This window comes from Melospiza georgiana, chromosome 19, assembly GCF_028018845.1.
Source record: "Melospiza georgiana isolate bMelGeo1 chromosome 19, bMelGeo1.pri, whole genome shotgun sequence".
Taxonomy (NCBI): domain Eukaryota; kingdom Metazoa; phylum Chordata; class Aves; order Passeriformes; family Passerellidae; genus Melospiza; species Melospiza georgiana.
In genome coordinates this window covers 2,571,141-2,590,604 of record NC_080448.1, presented here as the reverse complement: position 1 = coordinate 2,590,604, position 19,464 = coordinate 2,571,141, and the positions used below count along the sequence as shown (strand labels likewise).

Genomic DNA, 19,464 nt, shown 5'->3' with positions numbered 1-19,464 from the left:
ATTGCCTTGTGCGACTCAAACCAGTTCTCTCTTGCTGCTGGGGGAGTGTGGCTTTAAATCCTGCCCTGCCTTTTGATCATAACCACCTGCTTCTATTCACAGGAATCAGGTTACTTTTTAACTGTTTATAGTCCTTTTATCTTTTATTTCCCTGCATTGGCAAAACAGTGTTGTTAAAGACAGGATACTCCAAGGTAATGGCTTTGTTCCTTGTCTTTCAAGTCTGTTCTGAGATGTCCTTATCTGGGAACTATTATCTCCTTCCTGGCGACAGCCCTCGTAAAGTGAGAGCAATACAAGCTTATAATAACCACTCCTTCGATCTTGATAAAAGTCTACAGTGATAATAAAATTATTACATGGTCTCTCCCTGGCTCTCACATCTTCAGGGGTGTTATACCCAGGGAAATGGGATCACACCAGCATTGCCCATCTGGTCCACACAGGCTTTCTGAGGCAGTTGTTTCATATCAGCCTTAGCACTGGTGTGTTTGGTTCACATGTAGTTCCTTCAGAAAAAGGAAAACACCAAAAACACTTTGCCTCCAGTGTTGACACTAATTTTTAAGTTTCATATTTTTACAGTTGTGATTTTATTTAACTTTTGAGTTTATGAGGAGAAAGTTTGCCTGGAGTTCTGTTACTGCTTTAGCCAGATGGTGTTTCCTACTGGTCTCTGAGACTGCTGTTAATTCAATTTTGTCTTTTTTACACTTCTCTATAAATTTTAATAGTATCCATACCATTGGAAAGGGATAATTGCTGTCCCTGTTTGGATTTGCCACAGGAACACGTGGACAGTAAGTCTGTGAGGACTGTTAGTGGCACATGTGTTTGCCTTCTGTGAAACAAGAACTTGGACAAGGCTCTCAGGGACAGGATGGGCTTGTTGGGGTGTTCTGTGCAGGGCCAGGGGCTGGACTCGATCCTCATGGATCCCTTCCAAACCAGAGTATTCATGGTTCCTCTGCCTCATTGCTATCTCTGTGCTAAGAAGGTTCTCCATCGATCCCCATTCACAGGTGCTGATTCCTGTGTTGTTCCAGCTGCCCTCTCCTGCCCTCAGACCTCACAGTTCAAGGCTGTTTCCCTTTGTTGTCTGGCTCAGGCTGGTCCTGGGGCTTTCCAGGCCACCCCGCTGCAGGTGGTTTCTTTAGGACTCCCATTGTGGTGAAAAATGATCGTTGAGCTTCTGAACTATTTTTTATCTTCTCAAGAGCAGCTGTTTCCTAAAGGAGCATTCTTCAGCTCTGTGGGGACATACCTGTTAAAAAACACAGGCACACAAAAAATTTCAAACAACCCCTTCTGAAAATCTAAATTTGCCCCATCTGCTCATTCACTGATGTTTCAGGTAGCTCTCACACATGAGGAGTGACCTCCCTCCCAACAGCCATATTGACTCAAACCCCAAGTGCCCTAAACTTGACCCTTTGTGTTGTTGTTGCTGTTGTGGGAGCCTCATCCCCTCTAAAAACATTGCTGAATCTACTGAGTGATGAATGCTGTAACAAAGGGAATTTTCAGTTATTCTGCTTTGGAACAGCTTAGGTCCAAAGGAAGAGTCAGAGACTTGATGATTTTACTGGTAGCACCAAGAGACACCTGGGTGTGTCTGAAAAATGTCACCTTTGGTTCAGACCCGTGTGGAAGCAAAACAAGTCTCCCATGGGAATTTCTGCCCTTGCAGCCTTTCTGCTTCTCTTCCAGCCCTTGTGGATGCCATTACTGTCACTCCAGGGGTTGATAGTGTTGCCTCAATGCTGTCCTGTTTCTCTTCAGGCTTGGGATTTGATCTGTGCACATTCTGGTGGATGCTGGTCACTCTGAATATTACACTGTCACTGCCACCTTCCCCTGGAAGTTGCCCACGCTTTGTTCACAAGCTCAGCCTATTTAGGCCTTCCTATAAAGCTTGTACCCTGAAAAGTAAGGTGCCATAGATATCCTTCCTTGTATCAGTTTATAAGATACTGTTAAGCCAACAGAATTGCTTACCCTGGGTTTTCACTTCCTCTACTGTATTCCTCTGGAATTCTAGCCTAGAAAGACATGTCTCTTTGTCTTCACCTTATTCCCTGTTTCTATGCACCCTGCTTGAATTTGGCTTCACTTCTTAAAGATGTCCTGTTTCCTACCTGAATTTTATTGATTTCTATCTTACTGTTTCCCTAAGGCTACAGAGTTTTAGTGATTTAACTCTTGGAAGATACACTTCTGAGCCTCTTCTGGACTACCTCTCCCCAGTCTGTACTTTTAAAACATCACCCATGTTTCATCTGAGGTGCCAGGGAACTGTTTGCACTTCAGCAGAGCCTGTTCATGTATAGACTCAGCTATTCCAGAATTTTCTCCAGACCTGAACATTCCTGCATCTTCAGTCATGCTTCACTGCTTCTCTAATTTCGTGACCACCTTTACTTATGGAATCTCAGGCATTTCAGAGATGTCCAAGCCCAGACATCCTACCACAAATAACCTGGACTTCACCTTCTTAACTGACAGCTTTAATTTTGCTTCCTGAATTCCTCATCCTCACCCAGTTGTTTTTATCCCTTAGCCACCATTGCTTTCTGCCTGGGGCTCTCAGAGGAGCTGTCTAGACACTGGAGTGCCATTTTCCAGCGTGGCAGGCAGTTCTTCACTAGCACTATAAACTAATACTGAATTGTGCTTGTTGCCATCAGCTGGAATAGCCTGGGCTCAGGAACACCACACCACCCTCTGGAGCTTACTGGCTGGATCCTTTCACCCTCCTCGCATTGCTCCCCATCTGCCCTGAAACATTCCTGCTAAATGATGTGGGATAACCTTGAGCCAGAGCTGCTCTTTGATGTTCCTTGCCATGTACTCTCCTGTGCCTGCCTGGCTGCAGGGGCTCAGCTGCTCCAGCTCCCAGGCCCTGCTGTGTCTGAGCCTGCCCTTGGCCTGTGCTGGGAGCAGCAGGGGCAGGGCAGGAGCTGCAGGAGCCAGAAAGCCCCCCCTGCACTCCTGGAGTTTTGTGTGTGCTACAATTACAGAATGGTTTGTGGTGGAAGGAACCTTAAAGCCCATCCCATTCCACCCCCTGCCATGGCAGGGACACCTTCCCCTATCCCAGGGTGCTCCCAGCCCTGCCCAGCCTGGCCTTGGGCACTGCCAGGGTTGCAGGGGCAGCCACAGCTGCTCTGGGCACCTGTGCCAGGGCCTGGTCTCTCCACTCTCCCAGTGAACAATTTTCCCCAATATTCCATGTCACCCTGCCCTCTGGCAGTGCTCTCTCCTCTCACTGCTGGTGCATGTTCAGATAACTACAAGAATTTGACTTCTGGCACCCAACCAAACAAGCTATGATGTAGATCTCTCTCCTGTCACTTTATTTGCATACCCCGAAGTCCCCACTGCTAAATTTCTGGGCAGATTTGTGTCTTCCTCACTGAACAATGTATCCTGTTCTCTCAGGCAGAAAGTGGTTGGCTATTCTTTACCAGAAGCTCTGTGTGTACCTGCTACAAGAAAACAAAAACTTAATGTAAATTATTGACTATTCCCCTAAACCCTCATGAATTCTTAAATCCAGTGGTTGTTCCAAAGGTGTCCTGAGAAGTACTAGGATACTTAGTATGAGGCCAGAGATGAGGCCTGGGGTGAAAGGAGGCTGTCTTCTCTCAGCTCATTCCTGACAGCACATTTTGTCTCACTGTGCTGAGACAGATATGAGGAGGAAGAGACAAAATCCTGCAGGTTGAATCTGGGGAAATGTGAGCTGCTCTGGGACAGATTTTTGATTGCTCAGTCCTCATCTTGCCTTTCATGCTTTCTCTTCTCCAGACTTTGTTCCAGTTATCCCCAGAAGCTGCTGGTCCCTGTCTGGATCACCGACAAGGAGCTGGAGAATGTGGCTTCATTCAGGTCATGGAAGAGGATCCCTGTGGTGGTGTACAGGTAAATGCAAACCCAAATTCCCTCCCCCAAAGCCACGACAGCTGCCATGTCCTCACAGTCTTGCAGGGGCTTTGGACAGGGATGGCAGGAGAGCTGTTTATCCTTTGCCTCCTGCAAAGGAGACACTCCCAGGGCTCCTTCTCCCAGCACCATCTGCAGCAGGGTGTTTTCCAGAAGAGAGAAGCAGTGTTCCAGAACTGTCCTTTGCTGTTCTCAGTCAGATTTGAAGGTGTGGGTGACTTTCCTCCTACGGGAGATGTTGCAAGATGAGGTCAAATTAAAGTTCTCTCAGAGTTTCAAAATCTTTCCACACGTTGGTCCTTGTGTGGCTGCTACTTTGAAAAGAAATCAGAGCCAAAAAGAGCCTGCTGGGTGCCTGTGCTCAGCAGGGTGTGCAGGCCTGGACAGACCTGGGAATGCCCAGATCTGCAGCTTCTCACAAGGGGCAGTGGAGGGGCAGCTCTGATCTCTGCTCTTGGATGACCAGGGACAGGACCCAAGGGAATGGCTGTGTCAGAGACATTTAGGCTGTGTCAGACATTAGGATCTCAGGGAAAGGTTCTTTCTCCAGAGAGTGCTGGCACTGCCCAGGCTGCCCAGGGAATGGTCACAGCCCTGAGGCTGCCAGAGCTCCAGGAGCTCCAGGGATACCCAGGGTGGGATTGTTGGGGTGTCTGTGCAGGGCCAGGGGTTGGACTGGATGATCCTTGGGAGTCCCTTCGAGTTTAGAATAATCTGTAATTCTATGAAATATTCCCTGACCTGCCTTCCAGAAATAATCTAGAGGGGATGCAGGAGGCCACACAGTCAATGGAGCAGGGCTCTGCAAAGTAGGGGCTGGTTCCTAACCCTAACCCTAACCTAAATGTATCTCCCAGGAGACTGATGTGTTTGAAACCAACAGCAGGCTGGTGGAAAGGGGCACCCAGGCAGTTGTGCTGTTGTAAAATGTACATTATGGTTTGTAGCCTTAGACTGTGTGTTAGCAGTCACCAAATCCAAATATAAAAATACCTTAAAAGATCAGAGCTGTATTGGAAAATAGGAAAGTCAGGAAGCAAAACCAGTGAATTTACAGGTACCTCAACTCTGCATCAGCACACTTCTTGGCTTGCTGTTGGATGTGGCCAGACACTGTGTGGTCCTTCTGGAGCTCAGCTCTGCAGCAGAGTGGGAATGAGCACAGCTTATCGGATGGAGCCTTTCCCTCCTTGTAGCCAGCTCAGCTAAGAAGTTAATTGTATTTGTGATTCCTTCTGCTAAAAATGGCCTGGTGCTGGAGCTTGTCCCACTGTGCCTACCCACCCCAGGGCAAAGCCATGTCTTTTTCCTACTCCAGCAATTATTTTGTTCCTTGCTTTACATCTCTGTAATGGTACCCAGTAATTTATGAGCTGAGTACAACCCTTTGCAGCCTGAGATCAGATTAGAAGACGCTGACAAGTGATGTTACAAGATGGGGCAAGTGCTTGCCCACGTGTCTCTGATTTTCATGCACTTTTTTTAGTCTTTGCCCTCAAGATTGAAGTCTTTGGAGCAGGAGGGTCCTTGAGGGTCAAGGCTGCTTCTGCAATGCCTTGTGCTGTGTGGAAATGAAAAGCCTGACACTCAGCTCCTCCTCCTCACTTGGAGCTCAGGAGAGAATGGATGGGTGCCTGCATCCCAAGGGACTCTGACAGACCTCAGAGCTTTTGGATAAGACTGATCTCACTGGGTCACAGTCAGAGCTGTAAAACATGACACCAAAGGTATCCCATTATCAGATTTCTTGAAAAAAGTATAAATTAGCTATTAAGTAAAACAGAAATTCAGGTCTCCATCTCAGTCCTCAGTGGAGATGCACAGGAGAGATGCAGAAGCCTCCAGGCACAATCCACTTCTAAAACAAGGCAAAGGATGCAATCAATTATTTAGCTAAGTAGAGAGGCAGACGGGCACGGTGTGGCAGTTCTGGCGGTGTCTGCTCAGCCACCTTGAGGAGACCTTGGGCCCGTGGCAGCAGGAATGCTCCACCCAGTGCTCAGCATCCCCTGCCAGGGGACAGCGGGCACTGCTCCACCCCACGGCTGAGCCTCGCTCTCGGGCTCTCACATCCTGCCACAGTGAGACAGGAGTTTATCCCAGGCATGTGGGAAATGGAGCATCTATACACACACACATCTCAGCTGGGAACCTTCGGGCTCAGCTCAGTAAACCCTCTCCAGGCTCTTTCTTGTGCATTAAGCCAAGCTCCTTGACTTGTCCAGGAAATAACAGAGATACTTGGGAGATCATAGAATCATGGAATGATTTGGGTTGGAAAGGACCTTGAGAATTGTCTACTTCCAGCCCCCCTGCTGCTGCCTTCCACTAAACTATGTATTAATCCATTGTGGAGGATTGTTGGAGGTTAAATGGCATGTGCTGACAGTATCAGATGTGCTCTAGCCTTGTGCTCAGAATAACTCTGTGAGGAAAAACTCAACTGATAAACTACAAAGGCACTTCATATTGCAGCTTTGGACCATGAAAGGGTCTTGAGTTGTTTAGTCAAAACTAAACTGAGGATCCCTAAAGAATCATTTGCTCCATATTAGTTAAAACACTCTGGCACTTTTTGACATTCCAGTTTCAAGAAAGAAACTTTTTCCTTTGAGAAAAACCTCCCCAAAACTCCCAGGTAAGAAAAGGCCTTAAATGGTTCCTGTGCTGGGGAGATGTGCAGGGAAGGCAGAGTCAGGTTCTGGTGCTCCCCTGCCCTGGGAAGCTCCTTGCAAGCTCAGCTGTGGTTTTGGTTCCTCTGCTGGCACCTGCTGTACTTTCTGCTTGCTGGTGGCTTCACACGCGTTGGTGCTGCCACATTTCCTTGTTTACTGGCAGGTCACCATGTCCCTTGAAGGTCCCCAGCCGTTGTTCAGTGCTCAGAGGTTTGTGTTACCAAGAGTTTTGTGAGTTCAGTGCGACCATGGTGACACGGGCAGCTTTGTCCCGAGCAGCCGCAGTGCCCGTGCCCTGTCCTGTTCCCCAGGCTGCCTGCTGGGAGCAGCCCCTGGCACAGCACCTGCCCTTCCCAAAAACGTGCTCAAGTTGTCTGGGAAAGTGTTGCTTGGCACAGGCCAGGAGCTGTGGGTGGCTCACAAACAGGCTTGGATGATCATAGGCTGGTGCTTAAGTCCACACCTTGGCTCTGTTTCATTTACTACTATAAACAAAGCCTTTGCTGCTCTCTGTTATCCATCCTTGAGTGATCCTGAAGGCAGGAATAGATCTCCTGGGAGTGACTGCTGTGCAAGTCACCTTGCAAAACAGAGCAGCACTTCAAGTAAAGGGTCCCCACGGTGTTTTGACTTGGCCAAACATGAACATTATTTCTTTGGAAGGCTTCAGTTCAAAGTCTTCGTTGTTATAATCTGTGAGATGTCATTAAGGAAGCTACATAAACTGACAGAGGGCAGGGTGACATGAGATATTGGGAAGGAATTGTTCCCTGTGAGGGTGGTGCAGTCCTGGCACAGGGTGCCTAGAGAAGCTGTGTCTGCCCCTGGATCCCTGACAGTGTCCAAGGCCAGGTTGGATGGGGTTTGGAGAAACCTGGGACAGTGGAAGATATCTCTGCCCATGAAGAGGGTGCAATGGGATGGGCTTTAAGGTTCCTTCCACCACAAACCATTCCTTGACTCTGTGGTCTCCAGATAAATGCTGCAGGAGGGGTGGTGGGATGGTTGAGAATGGTTGGTGTGTGGGTCTGGTTCAGGGCTGTGGAGTTCATTTTTCCATCTCCAGGAAGGACCAGGCAGCAGGAGCAGCACCTCAGGGTGCTGCAGGTAACAAACGAGATAGGGATGCAGGTGCTCTTTCCTGGGGCATCTTTGGAGCATCTGCTGTCTTAGATTTCCTACACCCATTTGGGAGAATGGGTGACTGTCTCATGGTCACTTGGTGAACCTGCCACCAAGTGTTGGAACCAGTTGGTAGTTCCACGTTGCACTGTGGCTGTGAGTCCACTCTTGGTTTTGTTTGTTGTCCAAGAGATACTTGTGTTTCTCAAACATGGCATGGCCATTCCAGTGCTTGCTTGTGTCTGTGCCACCCATCTCTGGAGCTTGGTTTAACTACATGATCCTTTTTGAGAGGAGTTTGTGTCATTTTAGGATGGTTAAGATGTGAAGCCATAATATTTTATTTCTTATTCCTTTCCCAGTAACTGTTAGCACATCCTTAACCTTCCTGCTTCTCTTGAGCACTGAGTTGAGGCTTTTGAGAGCTTCCCAGTGACTTCAAAGCCTTTGGGATCTGCACCAAACTGCTCCATGTCTCAGCTGGGGTTATGCTTTGATCATCTGTAAATACTCTTCACTTGTAATGCTAAATTTCACACTCTCTGGGTCATTGTCTATCAGCAGCTTTGTCTCATCACAGTCCCTTCCCTTCCCAGGCCAGTTGGGAATGACTTGACCAGTGTGTTCATGTGAGAAATGCGCTGATTCCTACTTCAGATCTCCTCGTCAGTAAGCACAGCCAGGGTAGGGTTCACATTTAGGGGTTGTTGATAAACACCAGCTCAGGCCTCCACCCAGAAACTCCCTGGTCTGATGCCAAGTGAGCTCATCTTCCCAACTTACAGGTGATAAGTGAAATGGTTTAACAATGGGTCTGGAATTGGAGGAAGGAATAAAAGAAGGAGAAGGAGAGGACAGAGCAGCCTTAAAATCAAGTGGAAGATGTCCCTGTCCATGGCAGGGGGGTCAAACAAGATGATCTTCAACCTCCCTTCCAACCCAAACTATTCCATGATTCTATGAAATAACTAATACTTTCCCAGAAAGTATTCCATTCCATTTCATAGAATAGAAAAGACCTTCAAGATCCCAAGTCCCATCTGACTTCTATTTATATATATTAATATATCTTGTAACCTATAAATATATAAAGTAGATATTATTCTATATAGATATGACTGTATTTATAAACCAGAGAGAAGCACTTAAAATCATTATGGTTTAATTCAAGACTTGGGATCTTGAAGGTCTTTTCCAACCTAAATGATTTTATATTATTGTAAATAAAAGTATGAGGCTGGTTTAGCCTCTGTGTCAGTGCTGAGGTGATGAAAAACGGTTGTTTCACTCCTCGCTGAGAGTCAGTGCTGTAGATGGAGCAGCCGCAGCCAGGAGAGCTCAGCTGTGGTTGTGCACAGGGAGCTGTCCCGGGCCGGCCCCGCGCCGCGGGGGCTCAGCGGGCTCCGTGTGTGTGTCCCTGCAGACACGTGCGCAACGGGGCGGTGATCGCGCGCTGCAGCCAGCCCGAGATCAGCTGGTGGGGCTGGCGGAACGCCGACGACGAGTACCTGGTGACATCCATTGCCAAAGCCTGTGCCTTGAACCCCGGCGCCAGGGCGGCGGGCACCGCACCGCAGGCTGGGAGCAGCGACGGCAGCGAGCCCTGCGACGCCGACTTCGGTGAGATGGCTCCTGCCAGCCCTCCTCAGTGGGGACACGGCAGAGGGGCTGCCAGCCCTCCTCAGTGGGGACACGGCAGAGGGGCTGCCAGCCCTCCTCACTGGGGACACGGCAGAGGGGCTGCCAGCCCTCCTCACTGGGGACACGGCAGAGGAGCTGCCAGGGCTGTCACAGGGCAGGGCTTTACCCCAGTGTCTGGGGGAGAACCTGGGCCCCATTGACTGTGGTGTGTGCTGGGCTCTCTGGGCTCATGGTGGCACTGGGGGGAGGTGCCAGGAGCTCAGTCCTTGTGTGTCCCTGCAGACTCGTCCTTGACAGCGTGTTCGGGCGTGGAGAATGCAGGGACCCCTCAGAAGCTGCTGATCCTCGATGCCAGGTCCTACACGGCAGCCGTGGCCAACAGGGCCAAGGGAGGCGGCTGCGAATGCGAAGGTACCAAGGGCCAAGAGCATCCCAGAACAGCTTCCTCTTGAGCCTGGCAGTGGCTTTTAGGGCACAGCTGAGGACTGGGACAGCATTTTGGTGCTTGGTCTCTGGGAGCATGTTCCCACACGGGGATCTGGAGGGGCTGGATCAATATGCCAAGGCCAGTTGGATGAGGTTCATTAAGGCCAAGTGCTCGGTCCTGCATTTGGTTCACAACAGTGCCACTGGAATGTTCCAGGCTGGGGCAGAGTGGCTGGAAATCTGCCCAGTAGAAAAGGACCTGGGGATGCTGGTTAGCAGCAGCTGAACATGGGCCTAGGTGTGCCCAGGTGAGCAGCAGGTCAATGACACCTAAGCTGTACCAGCAATAAAGTGGTCACAGGGCAGTGACAGCCCCTCTTATCTGGCCACTGGGTCAGTTTTGTGCCCATTAGGACAAGAAAGACCACAGAGAGGGAATGGAGCTGGGAAGGGTCTAGAGCACAGGAGCAGCTGAGGGAGCTGGAGAAGGGGCTTAGCTTGGAGAGAAGGAGGCTCAGGGAGGACCTTCTGGCTCTGCACAACTCCTGACAGGAGTGGGCAGCCAGGTGAGAGTCAGGCTCTGCTCCCAGGGAACAAAGCACAGGATGAGCAGAAGTGGCATCAAACTGTGCCAGGGGAGGTTTAGGTTGGATATGGGGAAAATTTCTTCAGTGAAGTGTTGTCAGGGCCTGGCACAGCTGCCCAGGGCGGTGTTAAGAGTCCCCCTCTGTGGAGGGATTTAACAGGTCCGTGGATATGGCACTTGGGGACATGGTGGCCTTGGCAGTGCTGGGAAATGGTTTGACTCAATGACCTTGGAGATTTTTCCCACCCTTAGTGACTCCATGAACACCAGGGGTGGTGTGGGAGGGGTGGCTGCACTGGGGTGTGGAGGCAGGTGCTGCAGTCACAGCAGAGTTGGATTTGATGACCCTTGTGGGTCCCTTCCAGCTCAGAATGTTCTGTAGCTCCCTAGCTCTCTCTAAATGTTCCTGTCTCTTGTGTCAGAGTATTATCCCAACTGTGAAGTCGTGTTCATGGGCATGGCCAACATCCACTCCATCCGGAACAGCTTCCAGTATCTGCGTGCTGTCTGCAGTCAGGTGCCAGACCCCAGCAAGTGAGTGACTCTTCTCTAGCTGAGTTTGATGCCATATCTGTCAGTGACCTGGGGGGGGAGGTTTTCCACTCTGTTTTCCTTTTTTTTATCCCAGGTTTCTAACTAAGAAAATGGAGGGATGGGAAAGTGTTCACAGTGCTTGAATGCTGCTAATTTCGATCCATTAATCCAGAAGGGATTGTGGCACTGTCTCAGTGTCACCTGCTTGTGTGTATCCTCTGGGGGTTTCTAAACTGTGGGTGTATTTGAGAAAAATTAAATTTGGGGTTGGATTCTTTGCCCTTCTTCCCAGGCTCCCTGGGTCCTCTGGGACATGTTTTAGAAAAGATTGATTTTTGCTGGGGACTCCAGGAAAACTGAAGTTAAAATGGATTTTTTTTTCTTCAATAGAGAGCTAAGCAACCGTTCTTGCCTTTTTTCCCCTTTGCAGCTGGCTTTCAGCCCTGGAGAGCACCAAGTGGCTGCAGCATCTGTCTGTCATGCTGAAGGCAGCAGTGCTGGTCTCCAGTGCCGTGGACAGGGAAGGGCGTCCGGTGCTGGTTCACTGCTCCGACGGCTGGGACAGGACCCCGCAGATTGTGGCGCTGGCAAAGATTCTCCTGGACCCTTACTACAGGACCATGGAGGTAGCACTGTGTTCTGCTGCAGTGCATGTCTGTTCAAAGGCAGCTTTTATCTTGGAATCCCCGTGGAAAGGAGCAGCACTGCATTTGGGAATAAGCTTAGTGGTGTTTTTGAGCTGCTGTGGTGGGTGTCGAGTTTTCCCTGTTCTCTTCCTGCCTGTTTTGGGTGAACTGTTCCTCATTCCTCTGCCCAGCCTGGGGAAGTGCCGTGGGAAATACCATCTTGTGCTCAAAGTTCAGCTGCTTCCCTACTCTGAATTCTCTGAGCTGGTTACTGCATAGACATAACAACTGTTAGTTTGTGTCTGGAAACCTTCAACCCTGGTGAGCTTTGCTCCCAAACCAGGCACTGCAGTAGCCTCCTTCCCAGCCTTTACTGGTGCATGGGGCTTGCTTTGTCCTGCCACATGTCCTCGGCAAAGTCTCTGCAGCTGTTTTTCTTTTAATCACAGGGCTTCCAGGTGCTCGTTGAATCGGACTGGCTGGACTTTGGTCACAAGTTTGGGGATCGCTGTGGACACCAGGAAAAGGTGGAGGATCAGAACGAGCAGTGCCCAGTTTTTCTCCAGTGGCTGGATGCTGTTCATCAGCTTTTGAAGCAATTTCCCTGCCTCTTCGAATTTAATGAAGCTTTTCTGGTAAGAAATACATGTGAGCAGAGACAGAGGGAAGGTCGTGATGTTTTACAGTACTGGAGTTGAAAGAAAAGAGATCTGCAGAACCTGGGACATCGTGATGTGATCACAGAATCCCAGAATGGTTTGGGTTGGAAGGGAACTTAAAGCCCATCTCATTCCATCCATCCCCTGCCATGGGCAGCGACACCTTCCACTGATCCAGATTGCTGTCTCCAGCCTTGGACACTTTCAGGGAAGAGACAGCCACAGCTTCTCTGGGCATCCTGGTCCAGGGTCTCACCACCCTCACAGGGAACAATTTCTCTGTAACATCTCATCTAAATTTGTTTTCTTTTAGTTTAAATCTGTTCTCCCATGAAGGGTTGGTGGAGGGTTTGTATACTCTGGTTTTCCTGAATCCCTTCTCCAGTCACTTTCCACCCCAGGGAACTCAAATGCCAGCAGCAGCACTGGTTTGATTTGCATATCTCAGAGCTATATGGGTCTGAAATATTTTTTAAAAAATAGAGGAAAAAATTAATCTCTGTCATACCAAAAAATGCAGGACAAGGTTCTAAAGAGTCATTTGGTTCTAGAGGGATGGGTTTGGTATCAGCTGAGTATTACTTTCCCTTCATTTGAAGTGATCCCTGTACTGCCCAGTGTGAAAGCAAGGACAGCAGTGAGGTCACCCAGGGTAGGCAGTGCATGAGTCATCCCAGAGGAGGGGAAGATGTCTCCTGCAGGCAGGAGCCCCCTTTTCCCCGTGGCTCTGAGTGTGGCTCCCCCTCCCTGCCGCAGGTGAAGCTGGTGCAGCACACGTACTCCTGCCTCTACGGGACCTTCCTGGGGAACAGCCCCTGCGAGCGCGAGATGCACAACATCTACAAGCGCACGTGCTCCGTGTGGTCCCTGCTGCGGGCTGGCAACAAGAACTTCCACAACCTGCTCTACATGCCCGGATCCGAGCAGGTCAGTGGAGCCCCTGACCCTGCTTTGCAGGCTTTTCCCCTGGCAGGCACTGGGGAGGGGCTGAAGGGGTTTCCGAGGCGTCGGGCTCTGACCACGCTGTCGCAGGTGCTGCATCCCGTGTGCCACGTGCGCGCCCTGCACCTCTGGACAGCCGTGTACCTCCCGGCCTCCTCGCCACATCCTCTGGGACAGGAGGACATGGACATCTACATGCCCCCCGGATCTCAGAGCCAGGACTTCAGTGGCAGGTGTTTGGACAGGTAAGAGCTTAAAGCTTCAGGCTCAAGGTGTTGCATACCCACAGATCTTCCTGCCCTTCTTGTAGTTTCTTGTAGTTTCTCTGTTGTTGTTCTCATCTTCCTTGTGGGAGCAAGAGCTCCGTAGCAGTGTTCCAGCCACTTAGAGAAAGAGGTGAGGTCCCTGCTGCACCCCAAAGGCAGGAGGCCACACTGTGGTGTAGTGCATTTCGGCTCCTGTAGCTGCACTGCCCATCTCCACCAACTGCTGGAGCTGTAATGAGGAATATTTCCCTGTCCTCATCTCAGTTTTGAGTGAAACCAGGGAAGTTTTGGGGGGTTTATTGTGAGATTTGCTTTGGTTTTGGGTTCTAGATTACCAAAGACAAGATCTATGGATGACCTGCTCTCAGCCTGTGACTCCAGCAGCCCTCTGACCCGCACATCCAGTGACCCCAACCTGAACAACCACTGTCAGGAGGTGCGGGTGGGCTTGGAAGCCCGGCATGCCAACACTGAAGGAGGTGAAGGTGCTGCAGTGACCACAGGAGAGGCACAGCCCAGGGAGGAGGAGGAGGAGGAGGAGAACCCTTCCCTGCAAGGCAGCAGCCATGCTGAGCATGAAGGACCGAGCAGGCAGCTGGGCAGCCAGTCTGCTGTGCCAGCCAGCAGTGTCCCTGTGGAGGTGGAAGAGGGAAGTGGAACACTCATGGAGGAACTGGATTGCAGAGGTCCAGATCCTAATCCTTCTGGACAGGAAAACAGTGACAAGGTTTCCACCAGTTCTGGAAGGCGTTTGGAAACCTGTCCTCAGGAACCTTTGAAGGCTGCTGGCACTGTGTCCAACAGAGGAGGCTGTCCTAAAAGAATCACCACCTGCCCAGACATTTCCAGCCAGGAGTCCCTGGTACCAGGCACCCCTTCTCAGGACATCCCAGGCCCTGCCCTGGGTATCCCATGCCCAGATGCAGACAAGGGCAGAGGTGATGCTGACCAGAGCATGCCCTTTGAGGAACCTGGCCAGCCGGGGAGGGTCCTGCTGGAGCAATGGCGCAAGCCCATTTCCCAGAGCCAAAGCAGCGAGTTCTCCTTCCTGGGGTGCAATTGGGACAGTTTTCAAGGCATGGTGACATCGCTCCCCAACGGGGAGCCCACCCCCAGACACCTCCTCTCGTATGGCTGCTGCAGCAAGAGGCTGAGCAGCAAACCCCTGCGGGCCCCAGGCCTGTGCCTCAGTGGGCCATGGTCTGGCAGGGAAGGTGGGAAGCCCTCGGCCTGTGCCGGCCATGTGAGCGCACATTTTGGGAAGCCCGGCCGTTTGTGGCTGCCCTGTCACCTGAAACAAGCCTCTGGTCCCAAGCACCTGCCGCCAAAATGTCCCTCTCCCGTGCCTCCTGTGTACCCGGATGACGACGGGCTGCCCTTCCCCACGGATGTGATCCAGCACCGGCTGCGGCAGATCGAGGCCAGCTACAAGCAGGAGGTGGAGCAGCTGCGCCGGCAGGTGCGGGAGCTGCAGCTGCGCCTGGACATTCGCCACTTCTGCGCCCCTCCGGCCGAGCCCCCCATGGACTACGAGGATGACTTTGTGAGTACAGGCCGCTCGCAGCCCACGCCGGGTCCCTGTGCCTCTGTACACCTCCCTCTCCAACCCACAGCTCTCCATGCCTTTTAGAGGGGGTGGGAAAGATTGTTCCTCTGTCAGTCGTGTCCCTGTCCTGGCCATGTCCTCCTCCACCCAGAGGTATCTCTGCTGCTTGAGGACTAAACTCCTACACATTCATGGATGCTTTGCCCCATGTCTGGGGGCTCGGGAGCCACCTGGGTGCCCCTCACCAGCGCAGAGTGTGTGGAGCAGGGCGTGCCCTGGAGTGTGTGCCCAGCAGCAGAGGGGATTGGTGACCTGGTCTCGTTTTACAGACGTGTCTTAAGGAATCAGACGGCAGTGACACGGAGGATTTCTGTTCGGACCACAGTGAGGAATGTTTGTCAGAAGCAAGCTGGGAACCTGTGGATAAGAAGGAGACTGAGGTATGTGGCCCTTCATGGAGCTGTGATGCAGTGGGAGGGAATGTTTTTTGCAGCTGACCTGGGTGGGCACAGCTGCAGAGAGTGGTCTGGAAGTGAGGCAGTGAGCATGTCCTTGACACATCTCTGCTGCTAATGGCTCAGGGGGGGTAGGCTCACTGTGAGGTGTGGCCCAAAGCCACCCCCAGTTTGCCCAGAGCTGTCACTGGGGGGGTTACAGATGGGAGCTAACTGGTGTCTGCCCTAGGTCACGCGGTGGGTCCCAGACCACATGGCCTCACACTGCTTCAACTGTGACTGTGAGTTCTGGCTGGCCAAACGGAGGCACCACTGCAGGTAAAAATGTCAGCGCTCTGGGCCCGGTGTCACAAAATGCCCCTCTGCCAGGTCTGTTCCCTCCAGCTCCCAGGAGAAGCTTTTAGCTCTTTCCACTACATGCCAGGTCTCATCAGTTCCCTGCAGAGTTCCATTCTACATTGTTCTTGTTTCTATTTTTCCAAGGCCTTTGATCCCTTTCCTGGACAGCAATGAGTCCCTGTCAGCACTAGCAGTTTGCTTGCACTGCTGACCACAGTATAAAAAACACATTTACAATCCTCAGTCAGGCTGGTGCTTTGCCCTGACCTGAACCAGAACTTGCTGAAGTTCTGCTGTGGTGGTCTCAGCTCTCTTCTCACTGGTTTTCTTACTCCTTGACAGGAACTGTGGGAATGTGTTCTGTGCTACCTGCTGCCATCTGAAGCTGCCCATCCCTGATCAGCAGTTGTACGACCCTGTCCTCGTTTGTAACTCCTGTTTTGACCACATCCAAGTGTCTCGTGCCAGGGAGCTCATGAGCCAACATATGAAGAAACCCATTGCCACAGCTTCCAGCTGAATGCCAGACAAAGGACCTGTCTAAGCCCAGCCTTTTCTCTCATGGGTTTGAAGGGTGACTCTGCCTCCAGGGTAACTGTGAAGGCCTTTGGTGCAACACTTGAACACCAAGCTGGAATGCACTGTCTGCAGCAGCCTCGCTGCCGGGCTGGAGCAGAGGAGCTCAGATCAAAGTTTGCTGTGTCCCCACCCCGGAGCTGGTGGACCCGTGTGTTGTGGCCCTGATGGCCTAGGGCTGAGAGAAGATCACAACCTCTTCCTTTTGTGGTCTGGAAAGTAACATTTTCACAGCTGTTTGCCCTGTGCAAAGTCCCCCCAAAGCAATAGAAAGGCATGTTTAGAACCACCTCCCCCTCCAAAGGCAGGCTGCTGTGTGAGAAGGAAGAGGGCAAGCTTCCGATGGTCCCGTGGGCATTGGAAGGGCCTCAGCCTGGAGCAGATCTGTAGATTTTCTTCCCATGAGTGTGATTTGCGATCAGCTTGGTGAACAAGACTCACTAGCCATCACTAATTGATTTTCTCTCGGGCTCTGAAGAGAAATTCATTCCAGCTGAAAAGGGCTGAGCAGATCGTGCCCATTTTCAGGCTCCGCTGGGATCAGTGTCACACTGGACTTTGTCCCTGCCCCCAACACCATGGGGAGATGGGAGATTGGCTTTTCACTTCTGCTCTGCCCCTTTGCTTTGTCTGCAGTTGTGCACAGCCTGGTGCTAACACAGGAATGGCACCCTGATCCTCTCCTGGCATGGAAACAGAACTCATGTTCCTGTGTTGCTCCTCCTCCCCTTTTCTGCCCTCAGCTCTCCACTTCCTACTGCTCTTTATCCTGAAAACTTGATACCTTGAGGGTATAGGCCATAATGTGTTGTTTTACCTCCTGGAATGTGCTGTCTGGTGTATGTGAGGGTTTCAGTCCAAATGCTGCTATATATTTCTGTGCACTTAATGTAACCCGAAGAAGGGAGAATGAAGCATCGATACCAAATTGGGGGTGGGGAAGGACACTGGCTGACATAGACACTACAGTCTGTGCTTTTCACTTTAGGATGTACAGCTGCAGTGAGAACCATGACATGTGGCATTTGTTCAGTGGTGGAAACAATCTCTCTGACTTGCCCCAGTGCTACCTGAAACGTGTCTTGAATTTGACTTCTTTTTTTGTCTCCTTGTACAGTGGTCAAAGTTCAGAGTTGCCAACTTGTAAATGCCTCTCTGCTTCTTCTTTAAACTAGAGAGCAGGAATCCCAACTCATCCTAAGGACAAAGAACTGGGTTTAGAAAGGAAGAATGGTGTATAAAGTGGGCTTCAGTGGGCTTGTAATCCCTGGATCCCTTGAGGAGCATCCATCCTGCCTCCTCTGTAAGGCATCTGTGGATACTAGTCAGGAAGAAGAGTTTGAAAGTGGAGCGTTTCTTTGCAGAAATGTAGGTTTTCTTTCCAATATATTCTGCACTTCAGGAGCTGAGACTTGGTTTGTGGCAGGGGGGACCTTGGTCTGCTAACAAGGCAAAGGACTTGACTCTGTTGTGATCTCCCAGATCTTTCAGTAATGGTTTGTCATCTCCATCAGAAGGAATGAAATAAGGACCCTTTCCTGCACTTTGACTTGTCAGCCTCTGGTTTTGTGTAAGTGAAGCTCATTTTCTGAAGACCCTGTACTTAGACTGTGCTTTTTTTCCACACTGGGAACAAACAACGTGGCTCTGGGACGAGAAGGCACCTTGCTTCAGATTCTCCCCTGCCTTGTACCTTGCAGTCATTGCTGAACATGGAAGTGTGACCATTGGCCTGGCGGAAGGAACTTGGATTTGCTCCTGTTTTGCACATGTTGGAATGACTGCAAGTGATGAGGAAGCCAGAAACCAGGTACTGCTGGCCCTCCCATTCAGGCCATTAGTCCAAACTGCTTTTAGCTCTTGTGAGTCTCAGCGTCACAATGTGCTGGCCAAAAACTCCAGTCAGTTTGATGGCATTGTGACAAACAAAATGTGCTGTACAACTCGATACAGTCGAAATAAAATCTCTATATTAGTGCTGCTGGGTTTGGCCCCTTCTTTCCTCTGTGGGGAGTTCTGCTTGCCCAGGGGATTTCAAGCTGCTTTTCCCTTGATTAAGGTGCATTAGGGATTTAATATCCCTTCTCACAATCAGAATCACAGGTAGGGCACACAACACCTCTGCCCTCTTCCAAACAAACCTGCAGGATGTCCTTCCCAGGATAACCAGGGCCTTCCAGCCTCTCCTGTAAGAACTCAAGGAGTTGTTTTCTTTCTAAGGAAGCATTGTTAGGCAGGATTCCCTGCTATGAGGAAAGGCTGAGAGAGTTGGGATTGTTCACCTGGAGAAGAGAAGACTCTGGGGAGACCATAGAGCCCCTCCCTGTGTCTAAAGGAGCTCCAAGAGAGGGACTTTGGACAAGGATGGAGGGACAGAACACAGGGAATGGCATCCCACTACCAAAGGGCAGGGATAGAGGGGATATTGGGAATTAGGAATTGTTTCCTGGGAGGGTGGGCAGGCCCTGGCACAGGGTGCCCAGAGCAGTTGGGGCTGCCCCTGGATCCCTGGCAGTGCCCAAGGCCAGGCTGGACAGGGCTGGGAGCAGCCTGGGACAGTGCTTTGTCAGCTGGATGGTGCTGCAGGTCAGTTATACTTTGTGATGGAGCCAGAGAGAATCTCCTTGAAAGTCTGTCCTCAATTCAAAGATCCAGGGATACTGAAATTCAGCAGATCCCTGGTAAACTACTCCCTCAATTCGGCTCAGGTGTTCCTGTCAGACAAGTGATACCTAAAGGCCTCGTATCAGAAATGTGGGGAACAGGATAGTTTGTCACATTGAAATGTGAACCATTGTTCCTCACATGAGGTCAGCTCAGGAAACTACTTTTGCTGGAGATTGTAAAACTGAGAGAAAGAAGGTGTTTAAATGAGATTATTTCTAGAAACCACATAAATCGATGAAATTATAGCCCTGCAAACACTTGAATACAGATTTGTGATGTAAAATGGAATTGGTACTACCCAACTGACATGAGAATTGTGAAGAGTTTAGAGGGGCGGCCTCTCTACGGAATGTGCAGTCACTGCCCCGCGGAGGCTTTGAGGAAGTCCCTCAGGCAGCTGCTGACCCTCAGAGAGAATCCCTGACTGCTGACCCGAGGATGAGACTGCTGACCCTTGGC

General features: G+C 50.8%; 1 protein-coding gene across 4 annotated transcripts in view; it reads left to right on the top strand.

Moving 5' to 3' along the window:
• Positions 1-18,318, top strand: part of MTMR4 (myotubularin related protein 4) — a 56,836-nt gene extending 38,518 nt beyond the window's left edge. For all 4 annotated transcript variants that reach the window (XM_058037633.1, XM_058037635.1, XM_058037636.1 and 1 more), the window contains 12 exons: positions 3,811-3,924; positions 9,166-9,362; positions 9,666-9,794; positions 10,818-10,929; positions 11,360-11,555; positions 12,005-12,190; positions 12,971-13,141; positions 13,247-13,401; positions 13,753-14,965; positions 15,298-15,408; positions 15,653-15,741; positions 16,105-18,318. In XM_058037633.1, coding sequence (XP_057893616.1) covers positions 3,811-3,924; positions 9,166-9,362; positions 9,666-9,794; positions 10,818-10,929; positions 11,360-11,555; positions 12,005-12,190; positions 12,971-13,141; positions 13,247-13,401; positions 13,753-14,965; positions 15,298-15,408; positions 15,653-15,741; positions 16,105-16,282 — 2,851 coding nt within the window. In that variant the 3' untranslated portion in view covers positions 16,283-18,318. The remainder of the gene's footprint in view (positions 1-3,810; positions 3,925-9,165; positions 9,363-9,665; positions 9,795-10,817; positions 10,930-11,359; positions 11,556-12,004; positions 12,191-12,970; positions 13,142-13,246; positions 13,402-13,752; positions 14,966-15,297; positions 15,409-15,652; positions 15,742-16,104) is intronic.
• Positions 18,319-19,464: the final 1,146 nt, after the last annotated feature.